The sequence below is a fragment of the Balaenoptera borealis genome (assembly GCF_965194805.1).
Source record: "Balaenoptera borealis genome assembly, chromosome: 6".
Classification (NCBI taxonomy): domain Eukaryota; kingdom Metazoa; phylum Chordata; class Mammalia; order Artiodactyla; family Balaenopteridae; genus Balaenoptera; species Balaenoptera borealis.
The window spans coordinates 78886531-78900680 of NC_138863.1; the positions used below are offsets into that span (position 1 = coordinate 78886531).

The 14150-nt window shown below is 42.2% G+C and overlaps 1 protein-coding gene across 8 annotated transcripts in view; it reads left to right on the forward strand.

Annotated features, from left to right (window-relative positions):
• The window catches only part of CACNB4 (calcium voltage-gated channel auxiliary subunit beta 4), a gene marked incomplete at its 5' end in the record, with an annotated part of 250477 nt that overhangs the window by 198235 nt on the left and 38092 nt on the right, over window positions 1–14150 (forward strand). For 6 of the 8 annotated variants that reach the window (XM_082395765.1, XM_082395769.1, XM_082395766.1 and 3 more), the window contains 3 exons: window positions 244–363; window positions 2229–2351; window positions 9144–9274. In XM_082395765.1, coding sequence (XP_082251891.1) covers window positions 244–363; window positions 2229–2351; window positions 9144–9274 — 374 coding nt within the window. Of the gene's footprint in view, window positions 1–243; window positions 364–2228; window positions 2352–9143; window positions 9275–14150 lie in introns of those variants that run through there. The other 2 variants (XM_082395772.1, XM_082395771.1) reach the window with 2 other exon arrangements.

The following is a 14150-nucleotide window of genomic DNA, read 5'->3' on the forward strand; positions in this document are numbered from 1 at the left end:
GGCAGTTTACTTTCTAGCACTTAATGTAGTCAAAATATTTCCCTTCATAACATTGCTACCTTCCGAATTACTCAGATGCTTAACTATATTCTGCCATCTAAATTTATGTCTGCAATACGGCATAGAGCGTATTTATCAAATTCTATGCAAATGAGAAGAACCCACTCCAGGATGCTGTTAGATGTGATGATTTAAGAAGCTCCACATCACCTCATAAAAGCTACTCCGGGTTTTCCTTTCCAGGGTTCAGCGGATTCCTACACGAGCAGGCCGTCTGACTCCGATGTCTCTCTGGAAGAGGATCGGGAAGCAATTCGGCAAGAGAGAGAACAGCAGGCGGCCATCCAGCTTGAGAGAGCAAAGGTGACGTTCTTGCCCCTCTTGGGTTCCAAAGTGGCATGTTGCTCAGCAGGTATCAGCTGCTCTTCCCCTGCCTCAGATCTCTCTGGAGTAATCATTTTATGATCATTCTGATAAGGCACCAGATTGCAAGGCTCCATGATCTGTTCACCCCTGATAGTAACCTTCTCAGGGAGCCATATCCTGAGACACGGACCCCTTCAACTACCTTTTGTGTTTGGTTTGGTGGTGAAAATTCTTGGTCATCTTCTAACTTAGCGATTGTGCCCCATATCCAGCTTGCCCCTCCCAGGGTTGTTAGAGGGCCTCCCAAGGAACCAGCGCGCTTGCCCTGTTCTCCATGACGGCAGCCTTCACTGCAGGCCACACGTGCATAATTGCTCAGTGGGTCTCCCTGTTGGTGTCTCTGTTCCTCCCTCTTGGTTTCAATCTCCCACCTCAAGTTCACCGTTCAGAGCTTTGAACAACGATTAGCATTTCAGCAAAGATGAGCAATGAAAGGCTTTGCCGCAAGAGAGCTTCAGATATTCCACAGGGAGGGGCCCCCATTGGAATCCCTGCCCCCGTGGGAGGCAACAAAGAACAAATTGCATTTTTGAATGTTAGAACTGAGTCACTAGAGATCTCCCATGCTATGACTTAAAGACTTTTTTTTTTTCAGGCTTTTTTTTTTTTTTTAAGCACAGACCCCTTTTGTCAAATGAAATTTTATGCACAGTAACAGATATAACGTGTTCCTAGTCAGCCTCTCCTCCTTGCCCTTCACGATAGACTCCTAAAGCATATTGATCTAGTCTTTCTAATTTTTAGGAGAAAAAAAAAAAAAAGGAAGCTCAGATAAAGTGAACTCCTTCCCTTTTCTATTTTTACAGTAAAATGTTTAAAGGAGCGGGAAGAGGAGGATAAGCCAGGTTCATGAGGTGTCTTCCTCTGCTTCCACGCCTGTGCTACCTGTGCTGGCTGGCGGAAGGGGGTTGGAGCCGCACCCGGGGAAAGGACATCAGTGAGACTCTAACTCGGATCCTGCCTCAGTCCTCTTGCTCCCCAGGCGTGGTCCCAGCACGAATAAATGAGCCCATAACAGAGCAGCCCGGGATTGCTGGAAACTGGTGTTCTTACTTGTGGCTAATTTTTGTTTTAGGTTTCTCTCAGAGTCTATTTTGTGGCCATTGTGGTCACCCAAATGTCAGCAGCAGCGCCGTTCGCTTAGGCTGGTGGCTTACTTAACCTCTGCCAAGCTGCACCAGCCCAAGAGCACTTTGCTGCGGAGGAATCTGTCTGATTAAAGTTTCAGAAGCAGCTTTTGTTAGCTAGGGAGAAGGTGATGCGTGAGCAGCTCCGCCCTTCCTGTCTACTCCCACCGGGCTTTCTTTTCCCTGGCAGGACAAGATATTCTATTGAGTGGGATCCGGCAGGTTTTCAGACCTGAGGCTATTTCAAAACTATTTATTTTAACCCTCCACCACCTTTTTATTTAAGACCCAGCACACATTTCCTGTATGCCAAGGTGGAGGCGTCTTTCACCATTTAAAATAATAAACATGAGTTTTATGACTGGAGACCAGAGCAGGCTGCCCCTGCCGCCTTTGCATCCCTTCCCCCCAAATTTTAGGGCACGATTCTTTGGGCTGTTGGAAAGTACGACGGGACGGGGAACATGGTCGGGCTGATAGGACCGAATCCTCTTCAGAGCCCTTTCTGCAGATTTCTCGCTGCTGCCTGGCAGTGTGGAACCCAGTTGAGACCCCTCTTTGGAAAGTGATTTCCCTTACTGCCTGGTACTATCCATTATCTGGTTCTACGTTTCAGTGTGAAAAATCCTCCTCTGTCTTCCTCCCTCCATCCTTATTCCATGGTTCTGTTCCCAGTCCAAACCTGTAGCATTCGCTGTGAAGACGAATGTGAGCTACTGTGGTGCCTTGGATGAAGATGTGCCTGTCCCAAGCACGGCCATCTCCTTTGACGCCAAGGACTTTCTACACATTAAAGAGGTAAATGTAGGGCACTCTGTATCCCCCAACCTGCTACAAGGCCAAGGCCAGGAATCAGCTCTGAGCCAAACTCAATGGAGAGGAGCCCTGGGGAGCTGCCAGTGTGTTACCTCATTTCATTGGCTAAGCCTTCCAAATCCATTCCTTCTCACCGAGATTTGAAAGCCTGAGATCATCGCTTGCATTATCACACATTTAAAACACTGAATCACAATCATCAGAGAATCGATTTAGGATAGACCTGTGGTCCTCTGGTCACCTTTCAATCACCTACCATGATAGATCCATTGACATAGATCAATGGATCCAACTTAGGGAAACGTGAGTTTGGTGGCATGGCGCCTACCCAGAAGGCACCATTTACAAGGGATGTTGTAGGACCTTGACCTCCGGACCAACACTACAGAGTATAATAGTTAAATTGTTAAAGCTAAGAGAAGGGCAGAGGACTTTGGGAAACAGAAACCTTGAGGGATTGAGCACCTGAGGCCTCGCACCTTGAAAGATGGAATAGTGACATCAAAAACTTTCATTTACTCAACCTGGGTGTATTGAAATCCTCCTTCATGTCAGACATCGTGCTGGGCATTTGGGGATCAGAGATGAAGGTCCACTGTCCCCTCGGCCAGGGAGCTCAGAGTCTGGTGGGGTAGACAGACTAGTGCATAGTTTCCGCATGGGTTGAGAAGTTCTGTTACAGTAAAATTGAATGGGTATTGTGGGAGCCCAAAGAAAGAGCAGGAGGGACCATCCGGCTCAGGAGGAGGAGGATGGGGGGCTGGAAAGCTCTTCAGAAGTGGTGAAGCCTTAGTTCAGGCTGGGGTGAGGGGTGGCGGTGGTTTCAGGTGGAAGGGACAGCCAGGGGCAGTGAGCACAGCGCGGCTGGAGGGCGGTAAGCGGGGAGTGGTACAGGGGATGGGCCACGTCAGAGAGGCAGGGGCCAGATGAGAAGGGACCTCGTAAGCCATGGCAAGGGGGCTGGACTCGATCACCGGGCAGTGGGCTGGAGAGGAATTTTAAATAAAGGATGGATGTGACCAGCCTCGTATCTTAGCATGGTAACTCTGATGGTTGAGGGAGTATGGCAGAGGCTGGGGAGACATGGTAAGTCTAGACAGTGGCTGAAGCAGAGATGATAGAAAGAGGGAGCAGCTTGGAGAGAGAGTTAAGAGGCAAATAGACCAGATTGGAAGATTTCACATGGCGGGGGGATGGATAGTGGAGAAAGTGAGATAAAGAGAAACGAAGGATGGAGGGCAGTTTTTCTAGCTCACCTGTAAGGGCAGAGGGTGGTGTCAGCTATCGAAATAAAGAAGGCCGAGAGGGGAGAAGATTTGTGACAGGGGTGATGTGATTATAAATTTGCTATTAGGTGCACTGTGTCTGGGGCACTGGGAACCTCCCACGGAGTTACTCAATGGGCCTTTCCCCACATAATCTGGAGGCCAGAGGAGAGGAATTGCAGTTTGCTCTTCCTAAGTGCTTTGGGTTGAAAAGGAGAACAGGTTTTAGCCAGGAGAAGACAGCATAGAGTTGAGGGAGTGTTTTTACAAGTTTATTTGCTTTTTTTTGTTTGTTTTTTTAGGATGGGAAAGATTTAAATATGTTTTCCATGCTGAGATGTTGAACCCAGTGATATATATGGGAAGGAAAAGACCTAACTGATAGAATGAGGGGCTGGAGTAGAGGGAAGGAGATGGCATCTGGAATATTGGCACAAGAAGTAGGCCGAGTCAGGAGGAAAGTCTTGCCTTCCTTGAACTTCCCTGTTCTGCACAGGATTTTCCAGTGGGGCTGGAGGCATACACTGGAGGACATTCCTACTTGATAGTGTCCATTGGCTCTGCTGGGAAGGAGCCGTTAGAAATTGGATCTTAGAAAACGGAAAGTGGATATAATGGTGGATACATGTCATTACACATTTGTCAAAACCCATAGAAGGTACAACATGACTCTTGGTGAGAATGATGCGTCATTGTAGGTTCATCATTGTAACAAATGTACCACTCTAGTGTGGGATGTTAATAGTGGGGGAGGTTATGCATGTGTGGAGGCAGGGGGTATATGGGAACTCTCTGTACTTTTCCCACAATTCTGCTATGAACCTAGACCTGCTCTTAAAAATAAAGTTTACTAAGTAACGAACATTTTAAAAAAAGAAAAAGGAGAGTGTAAGGGTGGAACAATAAAGTGAAACCTGACCCTGAGGAGCCTGAGGAATGTGATCAACATAAACCTGTCACTTAATGTCACTGAGACACCAGCACTTACCCTCTGGTCCAAAACAAGATGTGCACAGTTAATATATAACAATTTGAAAATCACTGTCTTTCAAAACTCTGCAGTCTACAATAGCATTAATGACACCAAGACATATACATTTAAAATTTTTTAACTATATGATAGCAAGTAGGTCAAACACTGGGATGTCTACAGATGTCTCACTGTCTTTGCATTGTGCCCATGTGAACTGGGTGAAATTCTACATTTGTTCCTTTGTTCCATTCAAGATATAGTTCTTGAGCATTTAGTGTGTGCTAATGTTGGCAGATATTGTCTGACAGATGTTGTCTGACAGCTGTTAAACAAAGACAGAGTACCTTCCCTCATGGACTTAAATTCTAGTGGGGAGACAGATAATGAAAAAAATAAATCATTACAAATTGTGAATGCTTTGTATAAAAAATGAACTGGATGCTGGGAGTCTTAAAATATAGGGATGAGGAGGTTATATACTTTTAAATATAGGGGTGATCAGAGAAGCCTTTCTGAGTATGTGACCATTAAGCAGGGTAGCCAGCCTTAAAAAAAAAAAAGAAGAAAGAAGAAGCCTTCTAGGGAGAGGAAACAGCATGTGTAAAGGCCCTGTGGTAGGAAAAAATAAGCTGGCACAATCAGTCAACTGGAAGAAGGTCATATGGCTGGAACGCAGTGAGCCAGTAGCAGGAAGCAGAGTTGTAGAAGTAAGCAGGGCACAGGTCAAGTAGGACCTTAAGGTGATGGCAAGACTTCATATTTTATTCTAAGTATAATAAGAAGGCACCGAAGACTTTAAAAGCAAAGGAGTGGGATGAACTTATTTTTTGAAGGCTATTCTGATTGTTGTAGAGACAGTGGATTGGAGTGGGATAAGTACGGAATCAGGGAGACTGTTAGAACCATTTTAGATGAGAGATAATGGGACTGAGCTGGCCTGGTGTCAGTGAGATGGAAAGAAGTAGACACATTTGACATATATTGTGGAAATTCAATGATCAGTGCTGCTGATGGACCACATGTAGGAACTAAGATTGAGGGAGAAATCCAAGATGATCAAGGGAATCTAGGTTTATGAATTGAGCAACTAGGATGGAGTTGACCCCGGTGGAGTGAGGACAGATGGGAAGGGAGGTTAGGGAGTAGACATCTCAAAGGAGATATGAAGGAGGAAGTTAGATGTAAGAATTTGGAGCTCAGAGGAAGGGGTTGGGCCAAAGACATAAATTTGGATCATTAGTTTATCCAGGTGGCATTTAAAGCTGAGGTAATGACTGAAGTCACCTAACGAGAGAGGAGAGGGAGGAGAGAAAACAGCCCTGGATCAAACTCAAAGGAATTCCATCCTGCAAAAGTGGGGTGCATGAAAAGATTCAACAATTAAGGAAAAGGAGAAACATGAGATTTGGGAGGAAAATCAGGACAGAGCAGTGCATGGACATCAAGAGAGAAGAGCGTATCCAAAAGGAGGAAGCAACCAGCTGTGGCCAGTGTTACGACATGTCACCTAAGACAAGGAGAAAGGAATGGACATCGGGTTGGCAAAGTGGTCAGTAGCAAGGAAGTCACTGGGACCATTGTCTGGAGTTGTGGAGACAGAGAGACGGAAGCTGGATGGAGTGTGATGAGGAGAGAAGGGGAGTTAGGAAGTATATTTAGCAAGCACAGACGGTGCTTTCAAGGGAGTTGACACTGACCGGGCAGTAGACTAAAGAGCGTATGAAGTCAAAAGAGGTTTCCTTTCAAGATGGGAGCTATCAGAGCACCAGTACCTGCTGCGATTAACCACCAGAGAGAGAGGGAGAGATTGATGGGAAAGGAGGGATAGGCAAAGGAGTACAGTTTTTGGTAGTCAGGAAGCGTGGGATCCAGACCCTGAGAGGAGAGACAGACCTCTGATACGAAGGGGAACACTAATTCATTATAACATGCAGGGAAAAGGTGAGTGCAGGCACAGACAGCTCAGAGCCTTGGTTACGAGAAGCTGAGGAAGCACTGAGTTGACGGCTTCTGCTTTCTCAGTCGTGTATGTGGTGGGGATATCCATATTTGCCTCGAAGACAAGGACTCTTGACCTGAAACATGTACCCTGGCATCTGAATGGTTACGTTGACTTTGTCTCACCATTCCCGTCAAAAATGACCAAACCGTATTCATTAGTTGCTCATACCCATCGTTTCCAAGGAGAAGCAGCACTTTCAATGGTAAGAGAAGTTTTCACATATTCCATGCACACTACTCACACCCTTATCCCCACCTTGCTGTATTTTATTGCTTTCCTCCATTCCATCGATCTTCTCCATTTGTCCAGTTGGTTGCTTTTTTGATGTATGTGCTCCTTGATCAGTGACTTTCTCTTGCCTGGCAGTTTGATGTATGGTATTGAGCTGGTAATCCTATGTGGATTAGAGCCACTTGTTTTCAGATCTTGAAATCACAGATAAGGAAACATCTTAGAAAGAGAAAGGGCTCATCGTTTTAGGGAAATGAGAAGGATTGGAACAACACTAAGGTGACCTTGCCAGAAAGCTGGCGTGTGCTCCCAGAATATCAACACAAAGGAACATATTTCTATAATCGAGTTGTAGCCTTTCCTCTCATCCATCACCTAGAAGGCCATTTGGTATGCTCTGTTATAAGTACCGCCTCAGTAACGAAAAGCTTCAATGCAGAGAAAAGCTACAGCTCTCCTTATCACATATACCAAAGTACCGGTGATTTAAGCTTTTGAACATACAACGCAGCTTTCGCCAAAGTGGCTCAAAGAACTTTCATTAACGTTAAGTCAGATTCTCACTGTTTCTTAGAACTAAGGTAAAACATCTTGGGAAGTTGCGTTAACTACTTCAGAAACCCCTTAAGGTTATTTGGATACGTCTTAGTAAGTTAGTGTTCCGGTGGGCTAACTTGATTTCCGGAAGTAACTTAAGCCCTAGGAAACTATGACTCATTGTGTGTTTTGTCCCTACCACAGTAAAATTTAAATTCCAGGTCTGTGCACCAAGCATTCTGAAAGGGCCCCCATTGCCTTTTGTTAATTCCAAAATAAACGGGCCTGGTATTTCAGGCCTGTTATCCTGAAATAAACGATGGAAAGATGGAAGAAACTGAGACCTAGATTGTTCAAGATTTTATATTAGGTCAACTCTTTTCTTAGTGCAGGCTCAGACTGCATGCCGTGCGGGCCTTGTGTAGGAGCTGTGCGCATAACAAAGGCCAAATCTCTAAATCATATCTTTTTGCTTTTGAGTGTGAAGCTGTTACTCAGAATTACTCAGTTACCTGGAATTTCATGCTGCGATGATTCAACAGAATCATCCATTCCTCCTTCACAACGTGTCAATGTCATATACATATAAATTCTGCTGTTCTCTGAGCTAAGCAAAATATACCATAGAGAGTTACATTTCGAAAAAACTAAATGCTTTCTGGATCAAAGAGAGAGAGTTACCTTGCCCAACACTGTTAAAGACAATAAAGGAAGTTTTTGGAATTATCTCTGGAGAATGTAAACAGTAGGACTAATATCTGCTTTCTAGAAATCACCTAGCAGAAACCTTCCCTTGAGGCAGGTAGCTTGGATTATTAAATATGCCTCCTGCCCTAGGATTCAGCAAATCTATCATTACAAATGCAGTTTTGCTGGCCCATCAAATAGGACCATGTTCACCCCATATTGGCTGAAGCCTTTGTGTGGGTTTGTTTCCCAAGTTTATGTGTCATGGAACTTTATTTAAATGGAAATTCCTTCATTCCTTTTGGGCTTCAGGCCATTTGGAGATTATTTCAAAAATTCCACTTATGTATAATATGCTTAGCCTTTGTAAGAGTGGGCTTGTTTTTCTTCAGGTAGTAAGATGGACCTTGATTTGTAAACCTATATTTGGAAGATTATAATTTTTCCCCAGAGAGGGTAGAATACAGATAGTATGGTGGAATTTTTACCTCAAAGCTTTTGACAAAAAACAGACTATTCAGTGTATTTCGTCTTAGACTTGTCTATCCTGTCTTCCAGAGTTCTAATTACATTGGTGCATATTTATCCTTGTAAAATCTATTCCTTAAGAATTGGCTAGGGCTTCTTGACAAGGACCAAAAGAATCCAAATGTTATAAGACCTGACTTTAGCCCAGGGATTGGCAAACTGTGGCTCACAGGCTGAAACCAGCCTGCTGCCTTTTTTGGAAAGAAAAAATTTGTTGAAGCACAGCCGTGCTTACTTGTTTACGTATTGACTGTGGCTGCTTCCACACTATAATAGCAGATTACAGTAGTTGCAGCAGAGATCCTATGGCCTGCAAACCCTAAAGTGTTTACTATCTGGGCCTTTCGATTAAAAGTTTGCTTTCTTCTATGGACTCTTCCACCCCAGATATGTATAATATAGTATAATATACTATAAATAGTGTTTGTATATGTAATATAGTATAGTATAATATTATATAATAGAGTGTTTCATTCTTTTGGTCCCCTGAGATTAATAAATGTGAAGATCAGTGAATTACTGTTGATAGCAGTTTTATTCCTGCATTCCAGAAATATAACAATGATTGGTGGATAGGAAGGCTGGTGAAAGAAGGCTGTGAGATTGGCTTCATCCCAAGTCCGCTTAGATTGGAGAACATACGGATTCAGCAAGAACAAAAAAGAGGACGTTTTCACGGAGGGTAAGGCTCCTTCCTTTCTCTAAATTTTTTTGGAGGAAGTAGGAAAATTAGGTGATATTTTCAAGTTTGCGTATTAGGTTAAACATATATGCTTTCAAAGTAAAAGCTACTTTTCTGTGTGCAAGGTGTTTCTGAAATTGACACAAAGGGGTTTCAGATAGTTCACTCTCCCCGTTGTGTGCTGAAGCCTGGACACCCCTGGAATCAACACGAATTCCACAGTGGAGACTGTTTTCTGTGGCTTCAGCAAACCCTCCTGGGAACCTAAGCTTTCCTCTGTGAGAGTCGTGTAGGGCGTCCTTTCTCAGTACAGTAAGTGGGGGCCTGGCCTGACCTGGCATCGTGGCTCTTCTTGGTTAACTTTCAGAGACTCTCTTTCAAGTGGGCACAGAATGCCATGGCACATGCAATACCATCCCGGGACTAGTAACACTTTCTCCAGGGTTTTCTGTGGCCGCTGCCATCGCTTGGTACTGGGGGTAAGACTCTGTCCAGCTTCAGATGAATTAACCTCTAGTGAACTAATGAAGTAGCCACAAAGATCTCAGAGTGCAGGTATTTAAAGGTCCCAGGGATACAAGCAAAGCCTGAGAGGAGAAATCAGAATCATACTGAGCCTGCATATATTGTGAGCCTACATTGAAGCACTGATTTGGTATGTGTTACCATTTTTTGAAAGTCCTAAAATAGAATCAGTTCTTTCTCTTAACTCTCAACCTCCTTTTTCTATTAGATCCTTTTCTGTTTCAAAAACTCCTCTGTTCTTCAGGGGCCCCTTTGCCTTTATCATAATGGGAACCTCTTAAACAGTGATAGGAGGTCACAAAAGTAGAGTGTTAGCCCCACTTTTAATTATCAATCTTTTTAGTATATAACATGCCTATAATATTATTAATGATTAATCCCTCTTATTCCTTCTTCTCTAGACTTTTTGTCTCTCATGCCGCTCCATGTGGGAACACGTGTTCCTGTCTCAGGACCTTTGCAATTGCTGTTTCCTTTTACTGGACACTTTTTTCACTTTTCCACTGGATCACTCCATCTGCTTCAGATCTTAGTTAAATATCACCTTTTCAATGACCCCTTTCCTGCCACCATATTTAAAGTTGAATCCACTTTTCTTCCCTTACTTCCTATCTCTCTCCCGACTCAGTTTTCTCTGTTGCATTTATTACTATCAGAAATACTATATATTTACCTATTCATCTGTTATTTCCTGTTAGAATTTGTCTGTAAAAGGGAAGGAATTTTGTTTTTCCCCCCACTGTTGTATTCCTAGTTTCTAGGACAGTGAATACTCAATAGATATTTGAATGAAATAATAAATGAATTATTATCACCATTTCCAAAGTTATTCTACTATTATTATTATTATTCCATAAAATTATTTTACACGTCTGAACTAAAGGCTTACTTTGCCCACAGGCGCAAGAGTAAAACCAAGAGCTCAAAGACATGATCTTCTTTTATCTTTATACCAACTGTGAAGTATAGTTTCTCCTTCTAGAGATGGGGAAACTCAGGCACAAAGATATGATATGGTGTGCCAAGGTCCCACGACTAGTAATGGGCAAAGCCGGGAGGAGAAATCAGATTGTCCTAACTCTAGGGACCATACTTAAGCACTGAAGGAAGGGACACTGGAGAAGTGGGAAGGTGGGCTCCTGAGGGCCCTGGTGGGCTCCAGGGAAGCTCCCCAAGCCACATGCAGGAACCAATACCAATGAGCTTCCATTCCATTCCATTCCATAATATTATTCATGACCAAATCCTTACTGCCAGTTCTTAATTCTGATCCCCACATAAGAAGTGCTTCCTCCAGGTCTTACTGCTTGTTTTGAGCTGTGTTTGACATCCAGCTAGTGTACTGGTGACCAGTGTTGGTTAAAAAGACAGTTCACAAGAACATTCCTATTAGTGGTTCTTTTGCCTCATTTCTGCATTGAATAATTAGGAGACATACTTTAGCAAAATATTTCCAGGTCCTAGATAGTTTCCCACTTTCTCTGAGAAAGGAGGTCAAAGAAAACATTTGGGCAGATCCTTGAAGTACTCTATAGCAGGACTTGGTGTGTTTTGAATTACTTAGTGGATTAAGGCCAAAGAAAGCTTTGTACTCGCAAGTTCTATTTCCAAGGAATCTGGGGAATGAGTCTTTTTTTTCTTTGAATTTTATTTTATTTATTTTTTTATACAGCAGGTTCTTATTAGTTATCTATTTTATACATATTAGTGTATATATGTCAATCCCAATCTCCCAGTTCATCCCACCACCCCCCACCCACTTTCCCCCCTTGGTGTCCATGCATTTGTTCTCTACATCTGTGTCTCTATTTCTGCCCTACAAACCGGTTCATCTGTACCATTTTTCTATGTTCCACATATATGCATTAATATAAGATATTTGTTTTCCTCTTTCTGACTTACGTCACTCTGTATGACAGTCTCTAGATCCATCCACGTCTCTACAAATGACCCAATTTCATTCCTTTTTATGTCTGAGTAATAGTCCATTGTATATAGGTACCACATCTTCTATATCCATTTGTCTGTCGATGGGCATTTAGTTTGCTTCCATGACCTGGCTATTGTAAATAGTGCTGCAGTGAACATTGGGGTGCATGTGCCTTTTTGAATTACGGTTTTCTCAGGGTATATGCCCAGTAGTGGGATTGCTGGGTCATGTGGTAATTCTATTTTTAGTTTTTAAGTAACCTCCATACTGTTCTCCATAGTGGCCGTATCAATTTACTTTCCCAGCAACAATGCAATAGGGTTCCCTTTTCTCCACACCCTCTCCAGCATTTGTTGTTTGTAGATTTTCTGATGATGCCCATTCTAACTGGTGTGGGGTGATACCTCATTGTAGTTTTGAATTGCTATTCTCTAATAATTAGTGATGTTGAGCAGCTTTTCATGTGCTTCTTGGCCATCTGTTTGTCTTCTTTGGAGAAATGTTTATTTAGGCCTTCTGCCCATTTTTGCATTTGGTCGTTTGTATTTTTAATATTGAGCTGAATGAGCTGTTTATATATTTTGGAGATTAATCCTTTGTTGGGTGATTTATTTGCAAATATTTTCTCCCATTCTGAGGGTTGTCTTTTCGTCATGTTTGTAGTTTCCTTTGCTTTGCAAAAGCTTTGTGAAGTTTCATGAGGTCCCATTTGTTTACTTTTGTTTTTATTTCCATTACTCTAGGGGGTGGGTCAAAAAAGATCTTGCTGTGATTTACGTCAAAGAGTGTTCTTCCTATGTTTTCCCCTAAGAGTTTTATAGTGTCTGGTCTTACATTTAGGTCTTTAATCCATTTTGAGTTTATTTTTGTGTATGGTGTTAGGGAGTGTTCTAATTTCATTGTTTTACATGTAGCTGCCCAGTTTTCCCAGCACCACTTATTGAAGAAACTGTCTTTTCTCCGTTGTATATCCTTGCCTCCTTTGTCATAGATTAGTTGACCATAGGTGCATGGGTTTATCTCTGGGCTTTCTATCCTGTTCCATTGATCTATATTTCTGTTTTTGTGCCAGTACCATACTGTCTTGATTACTGTAGCTCTGTGGTATAGTCTGAAGTCAGGGAGTCTGATTCCTGCAGCTCCATTTTTTTCCCTCAAGATTGCTTTGGCTATTTGGGGTCTTTTGTGTCTCCATACAAATTTGAAGATTTTTTGTTCTAGTTCTGTAAAAAATGCCATTGGTAATTTGATAGGGATTGCATTGAATCTGTAGATTGCTTTGGGTAGTATAGTCATTTTCACAATATTGATTCTTCCAATCCAAGAGCATGGTATATCTCTCTATCTGTTTGTGTCATCTTTGATTTCTTTCATCAGTGTCTTACAGTCTTCTGAGTACAGGTCTTTTACCTCCTTAGGTAGGTTTATTCCTAGGTATTTTATTCTTTTTGCTGCAATGGTGAATGGGATTGTTTCCTTAATTTCTCTTTCTGATCTTTCGTTGTTAGTGTATAGGAATGCAAGAGATTTCTGTGCATTAATTTTGTATCCTGTAACTTTACCAGATTCATTGATTAGCTCTAGTAGTTTTCAGGTGACATCTTTAGGATTCTCTATGTATAGTATCATTTCATCTGCAAACAGTGACAGTTTAACTTCTTCTTTTCCAATTTGTATTCCTTTTATTTCTTTTTCTTCTCTGATTGCCATGGCTAGGACTTCCAAAACTATGTTGAATAGTAGTGGTGAGAGCGGGCATCCTTGTCTTGTTCCTGATCTTAGAGGAAATGCTTTCAGTTTTTCACCATTGAGAATGATGTTTGCTGTGGGTTTGTCATATATGGCCTTTATTATGTTGAGGTAGGTTCCTTCTATGCCCACTTTCTGAGAGTTTTTATCATAAATGGGTGTTGAATTTTGTCAAAAGCTTTTTCTGCATCTATTGAGATGATCATATGGTTTTTCTTCTTCAATTTGTTAATATGGTGTATCACATTGATTGATTTGCGTATATTGAAGAATCCTTGCATCTCAGGGATAAATCCCACTTGATCATGGTGTATGATCCTTTTAATGTGTTGTTGGATTCTGTTTGCTAGTATTGTATTGAGGATTTTTGCATCTATATTCATCAGTGATATTGGTCTGGAATTTTCTTTTTTTGTAGTATCTTTGTCTGGTTTTGGTATCAGGGTGATGGTGGCCTCATAGAATGAGTTTGGGAGTGTTCCTTCCTCTGCAATTTTTTGGAAGAGTTTGAGAAGGATGGGTGTTAGCTCTTCTCTAAATGTTTGATAGAATTCACCTGTGAAGCCATCTGGTCCTAGACTTTTATTTGTTGGAAGATTTTTAATCACAGTTTCAATTTCATTACTTGTGATTGGTCTGTTCATATTTTCTATTTCTTCCCAGTTCAGTCTT